The following is an 18,537-nucleotide window of genomic DNA, read 5'->3' as shown; positions in this document are numbered from 1 at the left end:
CGCTGCCTCAGAGCCCCAAAATATGTAAATTGGGGGAGCAAGCTTGGGGTGATTGACATTATCATCTGAAGGTGTCGTTGGAGAATTGGGGTCCAATGTGTTCATCAGACAGAACTTATAAAAGGTGACGATCTCATGACTCAGGACCCATTTTGGGTGTAGCCTCAGGAGGAGGTTCTGTCTGCCATTAATGTACCAGTAGGCCTGGATTAAATTTTTCTGCTTTTATTSTCATAACTTTGTCTGGYCTCTGTTTCAGGTGAGCCTTATTTTAGRCATCAAGARAGCCGTAAGTGTCAGCACTCGGTTTAAAACTGTAAGTATGTGCTTAACTCTAGTGAGATGTGAAATTCCACTGAGCTCAGCAGAGTAAAGTTACATTTGGAGGAGTGGCTCCAAGGTCAGGCCTGAAGTACAAAAATGCTTCAGGTGCACGTAATACCAGCAGCAGGCACCTGGATGGCAGTCCCAGTGACGTGACGTGATTTGCTATGGCAAATAATGGCCCTTCCATCTCATGCAAGAGTGAGCTCTCCCTCTTAAACCTTCTGTATTCAAAGCAGGGAGAAAAGTCATTGTTGCTCGAGTTCAGGGCGTGCTGCTTAAAATTCCAAAGGCTGAGCCTGAGGTGATGTGCAGAGTGAAGGTGTCCCCAGCCCAATGTTTGTGGATTTTATCCACAGGCAGAGGTTGAARCAGCACCTCTGACCCCTGCCCAGGCTGGAATCTTGCAGCTCAGGAGCTWACTTCTCATCTGGGACTGGCCTTAAAGACTCTGTAGGAACTGAAACTCAGGCTGTTTGGGGTTAAAATGAACTTAGAAAGGTGTAAATGTTTTCTCTCTGCTCACCGGTTCTCGATGAAGCACTGGCTGATCTCATCCTGGAAGGTTTCCTTGATGTGGGGCCCCTCTGTTTCTTTCAGCTGTTCCTTGAAGCATAGCTCCTTTCTCTCCTGGGCTTCAGCTTGCATGATTTTTGCTTTCCCAGCACCTATCTGTGGAATTCTCCTTGCCTCTATGTCAGGAGGCAGGCTCTGAAAATGAGAAGAGAAAATAAAAGGTATGAAGGAAAAGAAACTTAATATTTACTGGAATGCCAGGTTGACAGTGAATCCAAGCTTAAGCCTTAATTTACTTGCAGGAAGCCAGGAAAAAAACCACCCCTGTGCTCATAAAAAGTGCCTGGATGCACACAATGGTCTATTGTTGGTATTTCAGTATTAATTAACAATATTGCAATGTACAAAAACAACCTTTGCAGCGTGGGATCTCAACGAGACAGGTGAGAAAGCCGCTGTTGTGCAAATGCCAGCTTTATCCATGTCACAACAGTGCCAGAGAATTTTTTAATTGAATTTTCAAATGTCTGGACTTCCCATCGGTACTTTTTAATTAGCCAGTGTTGTTTTTAATTTGCACGCTGCAATTTTTATATGCGCTGCTTGGTCAGTGGTTTCCTGGTATTTTGTTGCAGCTGGTCAGGCTCCTTTAGGAAATCAACTTCCCTTGAGGAACAACAACAACAACAACAATAAAAAAGGAATAAACAACCCCCCCAACAYTGTAATAAAAATTACAGTTCCCCAAGTTTCCCATGATTCGATAACCTTAGCAAGAAGAGCTTCTAAGCCAGTTTCAAGGTTTACAATAATTTCTGCTCAGTGATTGATTTTACACATGTAGTTTGAGGGCAAAAAATGAAAGTCTTTCTGGTATTCAAATACAGAAGCATGAAAAAACCCATCTGTGTGGGTGGGCTGAAATTTTGCATTTTTCAGCTTGCAATCATTGATAAAGTTAAGATGGTCCCATGTTTCATGAGCTTGTAAGTGTGGAGAAGAATCTATTTTAAAAATTAACTTGTGGAGTGGCTTTGTGGTTTTAGGGTTTGGTTTTTTTAATTCTAGAACAAATTGTTTTCCGCATACTTGGGAATTATTAATCATATTGTGTGATGGTTTATGGCCAATTTAAGATGGGAAAGGGGGAGAAAATACAACAATCTGGCTTTGTAGTATGTTTTTATTACTTTTGAAAGTTAGTGACTGACATATAGGTGGCAGCATATGTGAACAAAAGCTATTGGTTTGCATTAAAAAAATTTTTGCTCTGACCTTTAACTTCAGAATCTATAGAATTTGTCCTTAACTGGCACATCTCAGACTAATTTAGTAATGCATTCTTCTTTCTCTGGTGATGTATTTTCTGTATTTAGCTTCAARTCCAGCTCCAGAGGCCTCCCGCAAACACAAAAGGTTATGTCAAAGCTTTGGCCAGCTCATATTTAAGATCTGCTATTCCCTGTTTTTCCATGCTTCCAACTAGGTTCCAAAAATCACTAAACAGTGCCAAGCAAATTTGGTTTCAGCGAGCACCCAGAGGGATCCCACAGAGTCCAAAGCAAGCACAGAGGCCCCATTCAGGAAAGCAATTTACTGCYTGCCCTGCATCTGGGATGTGTGACTCGCACCGGGCTGCAGGAATCGGTCAAGGCCACCAGGGAGAAAATATTCAGGAGGAAATAAGAGCAGCAGTGTGGTTTTGAAAGGTGGCTGCACATATTCCCTTCCTGAATATGTGACCCTGAGTGCTGCCTTTTGCCCTGAGATTTTACCTTTGCTCAATTCCACTTCCAGGGAACCCGAGTGTTTCCAATCTCCCCCCTCAGCAGCACCTATTTATAAGTACAACAGGGCTACTATAAACAGTGTTTATTTGTGTTTCACCACTGTCTGCCTTGCTGATGTGAAATGGAGCCCAGGACAGCCAGATGTGATGCTGCTCTCTCAGGGGCTCCTTTGGAAATCAGAAGAAGCCTCTTTTGCACACTGAGATCCAGAAACAACTCCTGCATTTGTCTCCCTCAGCCATCCTCAGGAGACTGCTTTCCTGAGAAATTCCCGTCAAATGGGCACGAGGATATCTGCAGCTTTCAGGAGGCTGATGCATGGCTGGTGGAGAGAGACAGGCTCCTCTCCAGCACAACCTGAACATGAGATGGGTTGAAAACGTTTAAAGGTGAGATGGCACCAGGTGAGCAGTTCATTGATGCTGGGAAGGGTCAGCTCCTGCTCCACCTGAACTATTGCTCCCTCCCTTCWCTTGCTTGAGGCTCTGGAACTCATCTGACCCTGCAGTGAACCACTTCAGCTCCCTAAAAACTGGAAAATAATCCCTTTYGTCTTTTCCTCTCCTCCCACTGATGCCTTAGGATTTCAACTTCTCTATTTCCATGTCTCTGTAACCCTGTCATTCTTCAKTGTTTGACTCCAGATTCCACAGACAGTGCTGAGCTCCTGCTCTCCCATTTTTACACAAAACAATTCCTCTGCAGCCCCAAACTCAAAGACACCTCCCTGGGCCAGGCCCCAAGAGATGGAAACAACAGAGAATTGGGGGGAGCCAAGTTGGAGTGAATGACTGCATTGGCTGCAGCTGCAATTGGAGGATTCAACCCCGATGTGCAAATGGACAAAAGTGAGAAAGGGTGAAAAACCCGTGAGCCATTGTCCATTGTGGGTGTGGGACTGCCCTGAATGCACCTAAAGGTCCTGCCATAAACAGAACTGATTTTTATTCTCTCTATTTTGTCCAGCCTCTGTTTTAGGGAGCTGGATTAAGGCATCGGGGTCAGCTCCTGCTCCACCTGAACTGCTGCTTTTTCCCTTCTTCTGCTCAGTCTCTGGCACTCACCTGACCCCGCAGTTCAGCCCCCCAAAAAGTGGAAAATAACCCCTTTTGCCTTTTCCTCTTCTCCCACCTTCTCAAATCACTTGTTTCCCACTATAACCAGGTGAACCAGCCAGCCAAGGAGCAAGGGAAGTGGTGGCCAATGGGACCAGACCAACGTGGGAAGCAGCAGCACAGACAGCAGAGCTCCTCCTGGCCATCCTCAGCTCCTCRGAGCTGCTCTCCACTGCATCTTGAGGGAGTTTTGGGTGATCAGCTTCTCTCACTGTGAATTTATTCAGCCTTCTATTCACTGACCCCAAAGCCAGACAAGGTAAGAGCTGTTTGAACTGGCAAGAAGGTGCCAATGTAAGACCAGCAGTAGGAAATWCTTATCTCAAAAAGTGAATTACTACAGCCCATATCTGAGCCCAGGGAGCTCTGAACCAGCTGGCTCAGATGCTGATAACAGCAAGGCCATGGAATATGTTCTGGCTGGCAAAACCCAGCTGAGTCCTGAGTAAATATTTATGCAGCTCCCTGTCTGAGCACCAYTGAGTTATCAATACATCTGCTGATAGCAGTGCATGAGCTGTGCTCAGCACTAGGGCTGAAGTACAGACATAAACCTGCAGAACAGCTTAGGAGAAGCTCTATTGTATTCACCCTTTGTATTTATTTCCATTCTCTTTTTCCAGGGTCTGTTTTACTASAAGGAAATGGTAGAAATGAAAATTATTTCTAGAACAAGACTCCAGCCATTTACCTTCAATATTTCCCTGAAAAAAGGTATGAAAGAGATCAGGACAAGTTGATAAGGCAGTGCTGTCCTTCTTTTTCCCCAGTCCTCCTGATCMCTGAAAGCATTGGAATCAATACAGTTATGCCAACAAAAAATGAATGGATTTGAGGAAAACAAGGATGAGGAGACATCAAAAGAATTTATGTGTACGTGGGCTAACAAGTAAAATGGGGACTGTGTTAAAAACGGCTTCCTTGGACTGTGAGAACTGATCCAAGCATGTGGATGCTCAAGGAGAGGAATCMATTGATCAGGCAGGGAGGGAAAAAGATGAGAAGTAAGAAGATGAATTAGACAAAAGTGTAGAAGTGAATTTAGCAACATAACCTAAAAATAAACACTTGAGCAGCGGGAGCTGCTCAAGACGTCCAGAGGATGCAATTGTACCATTGTTTTATCTGGCATTCTCTTCCATTTGCCAAGTGTTTTCATAGAAAATGCTTTTATTCTGTTGAGTAAAAGACAAAATGAGGAAAGAAAGCAGAGTCCTCAAAAACCTAATGATATGAAATATCTTAATCTATTAAAAACACTTGAAAATAATAAAAAAAAAAAGCTATGAATAGCACAGGTGACACCTCCCTGCTTTGCAGCTGAAGAAAGCCACTCTGTTAAACTTGTTTTATTTTGTCCACAGTGTTCTTGACCTCACCACAGAAGTATGTGTCACCCTAAACCTCACCAGCTTCAGAGTTTAACTCCTTCCTAGCTCTGTCTCAGGAATGAGGAGCCAACTGCACAACCCAGGGCCTCATGTTCATCTTCTTCAAAAAGAGACAGAATCCCTCCAACAGCCCTGCTGGGGGTTCTGTTCTTTCGCCAACGAGCAGAAATCAGAAGAAAGCAGGTCTGAAAAAGCTTTGGCTACCTGAAACTGCAGGAGGGAATAGGAAGTGAAGCGGCAGGAGATTGCCAAAAGAGAGGATGAATTCCAACATCTCCAGCAGGAAYGCTTCCCTGCTGGCCAGCCTTTGACCTGTGCTTTGCAGCATCATGGAACAGTTTCCAAGTGTCCACACGGCTCTTCTGGAGCTCTGGAGTTATCCTGGGTGTGYTTCCATAGCCCTCCAATGTGCACTGAAGGAAGACAAAAGCCAATTTATTTCTAATGTCCCTTCTCTCGGTGCCTCTAATGTTCCTGCTTCTGAATCAAAGGGAGGCATTCTCCAGGAAGATGCTAATAAATGGCTTTTCCTTGGGGGGAAGAAGCATTTTCCCATCTTTAAGAAATTTCCCTGGCCATGTGAAATTCAAATTTGTTAACTTGCCCTACAAACAGCAACTCATTTAGAAACAAATTACAAATATTAGATGGAGACAGTGAACTTGATAATGCAACGCTGCCACATCAGTTGTAGAATAATGCATCTTAATGAAGGCTTCCCATGTGAATAAACCATTATATTTACAAGCTTTTCACAGTTAATGACCCAGAACTGGATAACGAAACTCACATTTTTAGTGTGGTCCTCTGTCAGCAAAAGTATACATATTAATAATTGATGTTGCTGTAAAAATAGGACATAATATGAAGATTCCTGAGTTTGTGGGAAAATAGGACTACATGGTCCATTAACTTAAAAGGCTTATCTAATGTTTGATGGGCTTTGTCTTTAAAATCCTTGTTTAAATTAATAAGGCAAAATGGACATTTGTCTAAAAGAGAATTTTATTCCAACTCATCAGTCACAAGTGTGCTGATGAGATTCTTCTGTCCTTCCCTCCTTCCCCAAAAGAATCCTGGTTTTAGGGAAGGGGAAGATGCTCCAGTAGAAGAGAGAAGGTGTATCCTACACCTCCTGGGTAAGACAATGGGATGAAGGATCATGTGGGGTGACTGGAGCACAGCATGAGGGAGTGGGGGCTCCTCAGCATGGAGAAGAGAAAGTTCRTGGAAACCTCAGAGCCCCTTCCAGAGGATGAAGGGGCTGCAAGGAAGCTGGAGAGAGCCTGGAGTGACAGGAAAAGGGGGAATGGCTTCAAATGGAATGAAGAGAAATTCAGCTTAGCCATTAGGAAGAAATTCTTCTCTGTGAGGATGGGGAGGTCCTGGCATGGGGTGTCCAGAGAAGATTCCAGACCAGGTTGGAAGGGGCTTGGAGCAATCTGGGATAATGRAAGTTGTCCCTGGGATAGTGGATGGGCTTTAAAGCCCATTTCAACCCAAACCACTCCATGATCCCCCAAATCCACATCCCTTTTCCCTTCCCAACTCGGGCTCTGGACTGCTCAGATCCTTTCCTGGCTGGAAAGCCCTGCCTTAGTGCTGAGTCAGCTCTCCAGCAGAGCCTTTATTGCTCATCACAAAGCACTCCGAGGTGTCAGGCTGGCTGTGCATGCCCGGGGCTGCTCTTCCTCACCCAGGAGGAGGAGGAGGAGGCCCTGCTGTGGCACTAACTGCTCCTCAATTGTTCYATTACAGCTGCGCTCACGAGGCAGAGAGTGAAAGAAACAAATACATTTCACTCCACTCGGCGTCGGAAGGCGTTGGACATTCCCATTATGCCCAAGAGGTCGATTTAATGCAGCTTTTATTACCAGGTCCTTAATTTAGGACCTTAATTTAGCTCCTTGTYGTAGGCCCAGAACAGCAGAGCTGGAGCACATGCTCCATGGTTTTATGGGGCTTCAGGAAATGTTCTGCCACAGGCAGGATTGCCCATCATTTTGTAAGATTTCAAAATTGTTGTGTAGCATTTTTTTTCAKTACATTGAAAATTTAGTTCTCTGGAGGAGAAGTTTTATTTCCAAATATTTTTAAAGTGGTTGTCAGAATCACTTTAAGAGTCACTTATGTTCACCAGAAGTGACAGTGAATTTTTTTTTTACTTTTGGGTTACACAGGCATGTAGACTAAAAGAATTTACTACCAGAGCAACTGGGGTCCTCTTCTTTATTTACAACTATTATTCTGCAGGTGGAAGGTGTCCCTGCCCATGGCAAGGGATGGAATGAGGTCATCTTTAAGGCCCCTTCCAACCCAAATCATTCTGTGATTCTACAATAGAATCCTACTGAGTTTTAAACCGTGATCCAAACTGCATTTAAAAGTTTTCTGTMGGATTTGAGCTGTGTCCTTCTATATTTCCTCTATATTATTTTAACTGGCTGAGGAAAGAATAGATTTTAAAGAGGTCTCTTGTCCTGTGAATCATAAAATCACAGAATGGTTTGGGTTGGAAGCATCTTAAAGCCCATCCAGTTCCAACCCCCCAAATGAAAATTGTATTAATAGAGCTTCCASGGTACACAAATGGTGATAGCCACATCAATTATATGGCTGAATTCCTAAATTAGGCACACAAAAAAAAAGGAACAAGCAAGCAAAATATATTGCATTCATTAAAGCTTCCCTACTCTCTGACTCACTCCAATGGCTTTGCCAATTAAAGTAATTGTCATATGCGTTCAAACAAAGCATTTGTAGTGGGAGACCTTAAAAAAACCCTGAAAATGGTTGGTTTAGAGATTTATATAACATATATTTAGAAACATATTTACATGTAGCAYTTTTTAAGAAGATAAAGAAAACTTGAAGTGGACAAAAGGTTTCCATTCAGGGCCATATGAGTTTCTATCATTTTGGTTGTGTTTGTTTCTGATATGATACCTGGGCACRCTGTTAAACTCACACTAAACACGGCAAGCATGTTTTGGACTCTGAAAGGCAGTGATTTCATTGTTAGTATGACTGCAGCCAACGAAAGCCAAATTATTTCGCATGCTTCTTGCTTCCCGGAATCYTTCTGGTTCAAAAATAAGCAGGCTTAAAATTTCTATTGAAAACAGGGCAGATCAGTTATCACTGCTGAGATGTGAAATAACAGATAACTTTGTGCTGACATCCAGGCAAGCAAAAGTCATTTTAATCTTAACCTTGGCAAAACCAAGCCTGAGCTGCACCACTCAGGCTGTAGCTGCCCACTTTCAAGAGCTGATGAAATATTTTAAATTTCACTTGATGGAGTTTGTAGTTTGTTGAACCCTGTATAATATTTATTTAGCCATAATCTATGATGTTTACACAGAAAGCTATTCTGGGAAATGCTGATTTTTTTTCTTTGGTTTTTTTTTTTTTTTTTTTTTGGGTTTATTTTTTTTTTTTTTTTTTTTTTTTTTTTTTTTTTTGGATTGGATGAAATGAATTATATTTATCAGGAATTCAAAGAAGGAGGAATGTTTGGCAGGCTGTTTTCTCAGATATAAATAAAGTGTTAACCAAGACAACGTGCCTAAATTAGGGTATGTTTAAAAGAGGTAAGAAGGAGAGAACAGCTTTTAATTTAACACCACACAGATCCTTTCATGAGGAAAGGATCAYAGAATCATGGAATGGTTTGGGTTGGAAGGAACCTTAAAGCTCATCCCATTCCACACCCTGCCAGGGCAAGGACATCTTCCACTATCCCAGGCTGCTCCAAACCCCATCCAAGCCAGGCTTGGATTCMGAGGAAGGAAGGATGGTGGAAATGCTCTGCAAGAAAATCACAGAATACTGCACCACTAACTCTTTGGGAAGCGCTGGAATTTGGGATAGAGCTGTTTAAGTGTAAACCTATAGCTGTGCCTGTGAGATCCTAAACTGGGACTTGCAATGTCTTGGAATTCTGATATTCTGGGGATGTGTTTTTCTGAAGACCTTTAGGAGAAGCTGAATTTGGCTGAATTTGGTGATGTGTGATGAGGAAAACCCGATGTTATGGTGGGAATCACAACAGCTCCATCTGGCTCATGTATCCTGCTGAACTTCATCCATTTGAGAAAAMACCATAAAGAACCATGAGGCTTAGTCCTGTTAAAAGGAGAATTTCTTAAGCTATGGAATACTGACTTTTCTGAAGGGATTGGTTTCTGGATGTGCTGCTGGGACCACAGTTCTTTCGATCAAAATGGAAGGAGGGGCTTTTCTGAGTCAGCCCAGCCAGGAGAGAAGAGGCTTGGGGAAAAATGTATCCGAGAAGGGCAGGTGGAGAGAGGGACTTGTCTTTCTGTATTCTTTTTTTCCTGGACTCCTCTAATTCCTGCTCAGCAGGTTTAGAGGCGGTAGTTTTATTTGTGCTGGATGGTGCAGAACAACAAAATTCTCAGGAGGTTCAACAACAGTTTTTACTTGCCAACTTCAGAGCATTCATACAGAACAAGGCACTCAGGAAACTTTTACTTCTCCAGACATAACAAGGCTCTTAACAAGGCAGTGACTGGAATTTTTTGGTCTGGCTTCCAGAATATTTTGAGAAGAAGAARGTAGAACTGGACACAGCAGTCRGTGCAGCCTCACCAGTGCCCAGCACAGGGGAAGAATCACCCTCCTGCTCCTGCTGGCCACACCATTCCTGTGACAGGCCAGGTGCCACCGGCCTTCTTGGCCACTTGGGCACACTCTGGCTTCATGTTCTCCCCAATAACTGCTTTGAGCCAGCTGTTCCTCTGGTCYCCAACATCCTCCTCCTCTCTCATAAATCAGTCTGATGGCAAACTGTTTATCCTAATATTTTCTGTTCAACCCAGCCTTTCCTCTTTCCAGCAGCCTGCGTTCTGAGATTGTGAGTACAGCTTCCTGCTGCAGAGTGCTCAGGGTGGATCCAGTGTCAGGCTGGGGCTACTCTGCACCACCCTGAGACAGAGCAGTTGCCAGAAGCCAGGTCACACACCCAGCTGCACYGAGCTCTGCAGCAAAACTAAACAATCACAACCCCTAAATGGGGTTTTTAGTGATGGGGAATCCATAAATGCCAGAAGAACAGACTGGTTTGAAAGCCTTGTTTGCTCAGACATCACATGTGTGTTTTCAGACAGCTCAATGTGTTTTCTTGCCAATTCAGTGTGGTTTAAACGTGAACCCGTGCCTGGAGTGGTTTTGGTGCCGGAGCTGGCAGTAACCATGTGAGGAAGATCAGGAAGCAGGTCAGGATACAGTTATCAAGATATATGTGCTCTTAGGAGGCTTGCTTCTCCTCACAAATTAAACTGGGATTGCAAAGAGTGATTTATCGGGGCTTTGGAGAACGGGTGCTGAGGGAATCATGCTGTTTCTGCAATTAGGCTTTAATAAATAATAATAATAATAATAATAATAATAATGAAGCTTTACTTTTGAGCCAAGAAAAATCTCTGCAACATAGGCTTGTTCTCACTTATCAAGTAAAAGATGAAATAGAATCGAATTCCAGCAAAGATACATAATTTTTTTGTGAAGCAAGTAGAGAGTAAAGAAAATAACACTGAACTAAGCAAAAGACTGGACAATTCTTAGCTTTGACACCTATTTTCTAGACCAACACAACTGAATTTTCCCAGAAATCTTTWAAACAGAACTTCAAATGGATCAGCTCTTTGTTCAAAGCAGTCTTTGTCTGAAAGCATCACAGACTTTTTTTTTAAAAAGCCCTAATTATAAGAGAAATTATATTTATTGCAACAAAAGTCGAGTCTCCTTTGGGATGGACTTGGAGTAATGGATGGTTGGGTCTTCTAATTTATCTAAGTCGTGCAGCATTAGAAAAGCAAATCCAACATATTTACACATGAAGATCTGTGGTCATTTTTTAGAGGCTGACGTGATCATACATCAAAGGGATTTGACCTTTGGAGCTCCCTGCCTATCTATCAGTGGGAACCAGTGCCTGCTTCCTTTGGAGCCCAGGGAAGGGAATGCAGCATGGCAAGGAAAAGGGAATAGAAAAACACTGGGAAGATGAACAGATTTTTTAAAATTTTCTTTTAAAATTTTTTTTGGAAGCACCAATTTTTTCTCCACACGCTTTGATTATGAACTTGCTAAAGGGCAATGAGTCGGAGTGCAGAGGAGCAAACATCAATTCTCTTGCTTTTAAAAGRAGGTCAGGAACTGAACACACTCGATGTGTTTGGTTTTAATTCCCTCCATCCCTCTGATCATATAGATTACATGATGCTCCCCATAAACCAGGCTATTCACATCCTTGTTACCAGCTACTCCCACCGTGGGCCACCCTGAAATGAGGGCTTGGCTGTGAACCCTCAAATAACTGATGCCAGATTTAGATTTCCTTCCAAAGAACTCAACACAAACATCATGGGATTTGACAGGAAACAATCCCTTGTTTTGCAAAAGGTGCATTTTCTAACTGATTTTTAATAAATCCCAAGTATTTAGGTCTGCACTAGTTAAAATCTCTGGRAATTTAGTCTTTAACAGAGGCAGAATTGGCACCAAAGGCTCTGTTTAGCTGTTGAGACCAGCAGATATTAAAGGCAATAATCCATAAGGTGTTACCTGCACTTAACATGGCAAAGTTTAGGTAAATATACATTTTTCTTTCTAAAGGTAAGGTATTCATGTTTCTTTTAACTAATGTGAGATGTATTCTCCAGGYACAATCAGTTTTCAGAACTCTATAGTAGCTTAGGGCAACTTCGCTGCTGGGCAAAAAAATCACCCAAACTGCCTGGGAGAGGCAGAAAGCATGTTTTAAGTCAAAATGAAGTTATTAGTTTATGAATTAATCACTTAAGAACTGTAGAACATGGAATTAGAAATAAAATTAACAAATGCAGAGCAGTGCTGAATGTTTCTATGATGTGCTGCTGTTTTACTAGAACTTTACTATAGCTTGGTACAAGGGCTGTGCTACTGCAGCTGYAGTTGGGTGAGGTTTGACACCTTTTAGTGCCTCCAAAGATTTGGAAGGGGGGGGTGGGGGTGAAATGTCAACAGTAAAGAATTTATCCTCTTTTTCAGGTATTTGCTGTAAGGAAGCCAGTGGGAGGAACAGATTCCTTTTGGAAAGGGCGCTTTAATTTTTTTCTTTCASCCCTGGGCAATTTAAGTGACTATGGGCAGCTGTTCACTTCCCTGTGCTTCTGCTGGATGAYGTGAGGAAGATTTTGGTTATTTTTGTATGGACTTGGAGAAATATTGATGGATTAATSTGCTTGTTCTAAGGTTTCTCTTCCCTTCTCTCAACATGGCTGGCAAAGGGGGGGGGAGAAAATTATTTTGCTGCTTTCATTAAATTAGGAAAAATTCCTCACTGAAAGSGCTGAAAAGAACTGGGACAGGCTGCCCAGGGAAGTGGTGGAGTCAAAAACTGTTGACTCCATTTCAAAAAATGTGAGCATGTGGCATTGGGGACATGGGTTAGTGGTGGGCTTGGTTAAAGCTCGGACTCGATGATTTTAGAAGAATTTTCCAACTTCCATGAATTCTACTCCAGAAACAAGGCAGCTCACCAGTCTGGAAATCATGACTGAAAAGCTGATTAATAAAATTTCCTTGCTGATCATGCTTGGGTCAAATTCCCTGGAACCCAGGGCAAATTCTCCACAGCCAGTTTCCACATCTGCCACACACATTGGAGAGTGTATGGACAGCCCAAACGCATTCAGCAGAAGACAAATTGTGCTCCTCCTGTGCCATTTATCATCTCAGTTGAGTTCTCTACTCCCTAGAGATTCCCTTTAAAATGGGAAGAATCATAGAAATTAATTTCTTCTCTTGGGCTGAATTATAAAAGGYTGAAGAACAAACAGAGTGTGGCATTTCATGTTCTCAAGCACAGCACCACTCACCATGCCCAGAAAGATCATTTCTTCCTCTCTCAGCCTCTCTGTTTTCTTGCGCTGGGCATACCCACGCCAAACCTGGATTGTAAACAAAACTTTAATGAGATAAATGGGCCCTGGTACAGCTTCCTTTTCTGGGGCAGACACAGGAAAAAACAAATCGAGGAAGGAAAGGCACAATATACAATTGAAACGATTGCTTTTTAACAGGTTGCCATCTGCTATTTTTTTTTCTTTAAACAAATTCTGGGATTTGTTATCCCCTCACACTGGCCTCTCTGGCTTCTAAAAAACTATCACTGTTTCATGAAGTGTTTAGACATAAGATTTAGGCTGARCTCCTGTTCTTGTCAGGCTGAATTGTCTGAATTATTCATGTGTAAGAACTTCTTCTGGAATTTAGCACTGATCTCCCTCTGTCCTTTTTCCTAGATATGGAATGAACTCTTYCCCTGGAGACCACAGAAAAAGGCATGAATTCAGAGATGCACTGAATTCCAAGGGGATGCCAGAAAGAGCAACCAAGGTCATAAAAACCAGAATGGAAAAACAACTTGTAGGTTATAAAGTCATCCTGCACTGCCAGTACAGGACTGGTTCCATTGATCTCACATCCAGGCTCCCGTCTCATTTTATTTAAGTGGTTTAAATGATGTATTTCACCTCATTGGGCACCCTGAAAAGGATCATTTCAGAATGCTTCCCATCCTGTGATCTATATTTCTGTCTACAGAAACCAAAACATTGCCATTTGGTTTTGCCACAATTGATGTTCCATCCATTTTTTTTTTTACAGAAACTCACCTTTTGAATGCAAGTGGCAGCAGCATCTGGATTTTTATCTGTCTGGTCCTGTGGTTGAGCTTGTCTTTTCTCTTCGAGGTAAATTTTCTTCATGAACGCAGCTCGAGAGCGGCCTTGGCGAGCCCGTTCTGCCACCTGGATCAACCGGATGCCTTCTTCRAGTGTCATGGCTGTGCTAGGTTCCTTCAGCAGCACAGCCAAAAAAAAGGAATGAACAAGGAAAAGTTATGGTTTTTTAACTGCCTGCCTCAGTTAGAAAWTGAAACAAGGAATGAATCTGTAGAAAGCTCTTAAGATGAAAAYATCTTAGGAAACAAGATATTTCCTCCTCACTCCTGTTGCTGTGTGAGGAGGAAAACCAGCTTTGCCGGGAAGCCACAATGGCTCGTGCATCCTGCTGAACTTGATCCATTTGAGCAAAACGACACGACCACGACAAACCACGAGGGTTTGTCCCACTAAAATGAGAATTTCTTAGGCTGTGGAATGTTTTCCCTAACTTTTCTGAGGGAATGGGTTTCTGGGTGTGCTAGGAACGCAGTTCTTTCGATGACTATGGAAGGAAGGGAAAAAATATATCAGAACAGTGCAAAGGGAGAAAGGGACTCCCTCTTCTCACTGCTGATTGCTCATTCTCCCCATGGAAAAGCTGAATTAGTGGCCTTTCTTGATGATCATTCCCAGCTCATGTTTAATTTTCAGGCACATATTGTGTGGCACTCACTTTCAGCAGGGCTTTCTAGGACAGAATACACAGAATAGATTTCCTGGACAGAGTGACACAAACGATGTGCAGAGCAGATTCCCGARATGAACTCCACTGGTTTGATTTATGTAGGACTGCTTGTAGCAGCACTGCCACAGCCACTGGAGAATTCCAGTTGGTTACACAGCAGCCAGGATTTCCTGAGAGGACGAGGTGCAGAAGTGCTGACAGCCCTGCAGCAATGCCAGCAGTGACTGAGCTGGAAGTGCAGCACGGGACATCGGATTTACACTGGGTGAGGTTATTTTATTGCTATTTATTGAATCCTCTGGCTCTCTGTGGCAGGCTAGGTGCAAACTAGACAAACTCATCTGCTGAAAAAGGAACAGGAGCAGAATTCTGGGTACACTGTGCTGGAACAGGAGCTCCCCAGAGCAATGTCACAGGAGTATAAGAGCAGAGAATTCACCCAGAGCTATCCYGTGGAGGAACAGGGGAGGGCTGCAGCTGCTCTGCAAAGCCTCTGCCTCTGTCTGGAGCTGTTTGTATCCCTGGGGACTTTCCCTCTGTTATTTTGTGGGATCAACAGGCGCAATCACTGCTGCAGAGTTCAGCGCAGCAGTTTGACAGAGTGGGCTATCAGGACTGTCTCTTATGGCCACAACATCTATGAATCCAAGTTATCCAGGCATGCAGACACAATTGTTTACTTCCAGAGGTCAGCAGTGCCTGCTTGTAGGCAAGAAGCCATTCCCCAAAGGTCAAAAGTAGATCAAATCCAGGGCAGCTTCACTGGAGCACTCGTGTGCTCAGCTCTGATGGCTTTTGCTCTGCCAAAACTCAGTTTTCTGCTCCTCCCAGCAGCTGCAGCTCTGTAGCTGCACGGGGGGAGCTGCACTCCTTGTTCAGAGGTTATGAACAGCGGAATGCCACCAGTTGTGCTGACCTGAGCTCCGAGTTCTGCTCGCTCCAATGAGGAATTCTGGGCCAGGACAGCTTGAGCCCAGCTTGGTTTCAGTCAGACTAATGACATGGTGAAGGTTGGTTGGGCAAATAAAGCATTAACTTGGCCAAAGTGCTGCTCGTTCTGACACTCAGAAAGCAGAGCAGAATCATTTCAGSCTCAACCAGGCCGGAGATGTGACTGGATGTTGTTTGACAGGGAAATCTAAAGTTACTTTCTGCTTKTGCCTTATCTGTAAACACACTTTGACTCCCTCGCTGCTGGAAAAGCGCTSCTCACTGCAGTGGCTCGTGTGATCAGACACATGTGGCTGCAAACTAAACAAATCAAATATCATATGGGGTGGGAATGGGGTGCATTTACCTGTTCTAGCAAACCAGCATTCAGCAAAATCTCATCCAGGTATTTCTCCCTCTCCTGCAGGGTTYTCAGGTTTTCTTTAAGGAAATACTTTGGGATGGGTATTTCTATGTCTTCCTAGGGGAAGAAAGGCATGAGATACATTTTAGGACTGCATTTAAATCACATTGCTGATTAATTTAACACCTTTGCAAAGCAACAAAATAAGGACAGATGTTGTGGAATATTTTTTGAATATTGGGGAATTTGACCTTTGTAACAGCTGCTGTTACTTTTCAATTACTTTAGGCCTAATTCAACAAAAACAAATAAATCAACCCAGTTTGTGAACCATGTGAGCCCAGAAATCTTTCTTCTTATAATGGCTCAATTATATTATCAAATTGCTAAAATATTTGGCAGAGTTGCCAGAAATTTAAACATGATTTCCACGGAGCTGAATACCTTCGGTTGTGTGATCATCCCACTTCTTGTTTTAATCAACATGAAAAATAGATCCGTTCTCTTGCCATTTTTTAACCATTATAAGGAACTAAAGCACAATTGTAGAGGTTTTAATGGGTGTTTTGAGTTGTAGACAAAGTGCCTGTGACTGTGATATCTCAGGCACTTCTTAAAATCAGGCATGACTAGAAGTGGGTGTCTTTACTCATTTCTGTAATTAAGAAAATGTAACTGATTTACATTTCTCCTGATTTTTCTCCTATAGGATTTTATTCCACAACAAAAAAAGACACAGAGAGAAAGGCAAAAAAACCTCTCCCTGAAAGTTAAGAGGCTTGGGGGTGACACAACCTGTTCCTTGTATTGCATTGAAGACAGGAGATAACTCTCCTGTCTAAAAGGATAATTATCTAAAAGGAGAATTACTGGTAATTATGATTCTTTGAGAGTGNTCTCTTCTCTTCTATGATCCCTAAATTCTATTTTCAGTACTTGCTGATCTGTCTGCTGTGGAAATTGGTGGGTTTGACCCACTCAGGGAGATTTTCTGATCCCTCTGAGCCTCAGTGCCAGCTCTGGAGTGGACAAAGAGGAGGAGAACTGTCCCTTCTACTCCATGATCCCTAAATTCTGTTTTCAGCATTCCTTGATCTGTCTGCTATGGGAATTGGTGGGTTTGACCCACTCAGGGAGATTTTCTGATCCCTCTGAGCCTCAGTGCCAGCTCTGGAGTGGACGGGGAGGAAGAGAATAGCACCAGCTTTGAGGAACAAACTCCGTTCCTGCCCTTCCTCAGCACAAAGTGAATGTGCTGCTCGTGACCTTCCAATTCCTGGGGCAAGAATTTGCAGGGCTGTGGCCAAGGCAAACAGAAACAGCCCCTGTGAGCTGCCAGCTCACAGATTTTATTCCCCATTCCCTCAGCTGCACCCTGAGGGACAGCCCCACCACTGCAAGGTAAGAAAGCTTCCAAGACAGGCTGTGTTTAGCCCTGATGGTTTTATCGATGCAGAGGGTCTGGTGTGCTGAAGTTTCTAAATATTTGTCTTGCTAAGCTCCCTGTTTGCACCTTCCAGCACCCTTGGTATTGATGGAAATGATTATGTGCTGCACTMTGAGTGCAAATCACTCGGGGTGGATTAAAATCTGGAGGTGTGAGGAATCAAGGGGTTTGTCTGGACACCCTCACATGGGATGAGAGGAATTTTAGGCTGACAGGGAGCAGAGTGAGTCAGTGTAGGAGTATCTCTGATGTCTCACCTGGATTTTAATTCCAAGGGATTCTGGACTGTGACTTTTTCTGACTGGAAAAGAGAGATCAAAGCCCCAGYGCCAGGGCTGGGGAACCTGCTTCTCTTCATAATCTCTTTCTGGGGCCCAACATTGAAAAGTCAGGCTTGGGATGTTTAACTTCATGTCAAATTTGCAGCTTTTTAGCCACTCCCGGCTCCACATGGGATTTATGGATCCAAATACCTTCACAATTACCCCAGAAAATGGAGTGACTGGATACTGGAAGGCAACTGCACAAAACCCCAAGGTACAGAACTGGAGAAATAAGAAAGCTTGGCCTTACAATGACACAGTACAAAACAGGCAATGTCATTACAGGAGATAAAAAATGTTGTGGCGTCTGCCTTCAATCCTGTAGGATTTTAGCCCATGATAATACAGGGGAAAGAATAAATGGAGATATCTTTTCTGGGCAGATTCTTGGAGAAACAGGACTTATTTGTCCAGTGATTTTGCTCTGTTACCAAGAATATTTAAATATTTTATTAAAAAGAACACCCTATAAATCTATATTCTTATCTACTATGGATTTTTTTTTCTTTAAACCTGACATCTCTTCAGTGATTGATTTCTTTTGTGGTAGGTAGGTATGTTCTGCCTCCTTAACATTAAGGTGTGGTGCAGGAATYTGAATTTATGCTTGTTTTTGAGGAGATGTCAAGCACGACTTCTCAGACTTGCCAACTTTTTGCTGCAGATGGATTTACTGCTGCGTCATGAAAACAGCARTGCTAAGGATTTCAAAATATGATTTGAAGGCTTACTTTCCCCAGAGATGTGTTTATACTATCTCAGTTTAAAATMGTTTAAAATAGTGATTAATGTTGAAGGTAAAGGGGTGGCGAAAATTCCTGGCAATTCCTATCCTAAATTTGCAGATGTGCAAACAGAAACACGTTTGCAAATGCTGTGATGGCACCAACAATTTATCTGGGAGCTGGGATCCTGGA

General features: G+C 42.9%; 1 protein-coding gene across 1 annotated transcript in view; it reads right to left on the bottom strand.

Moving 5' to 3' along the window:
• Nucleotides 1-18,537, bottom strand: part of IQCA1 (IQ motif containing with AAA domain 1) — a 125,310-nt gene that overhangs the window by 63,893 nt on the left and 42,880 nt on the right. Inside the window, exons 3-6 of the mRNA XM_057389805.1 lie at nucleotides 15,854-15,967; nucleotides 13,821-14,003; nucleotides 13,023-13,094; nucleotides 851-1,035 (exon numbers count right to left, since the gene is read on the bottom strand). Coding sequence (XP_057245788.1) covers nucleotides 851-1,035; nucleotides 13,023-13,094; nucleotides 13,821-14,003; nucleotides 15,854-15,967 — 554 coding nt within the window. The remainder of the gene's footprint in view (nucleotides 1-850; nucleotides 1,036-13,022; nucleotides 13,095-13,820; nucleotides 14,004-15,853; nucleotides 15,968-18,537) is intronic.

This window comes from Malurus melanocephalus, unplaced genomic scaffold, assembly GCF_030028575.1.
Source record: "Malurus melanocephalus ecotype Western Australia unplaced genomic scaffold, MMel_1.1 scaffold_20, whole genome shotgun sequence".
NCBI lineage: Eukaryota > Metazoa > Chordata > Aves > Passeriformes > Maluridae > Malurus > Malurus melanocephalus.
This window is presented reverse-complemented; position numbering and strand designations above follow the sequence as displayed.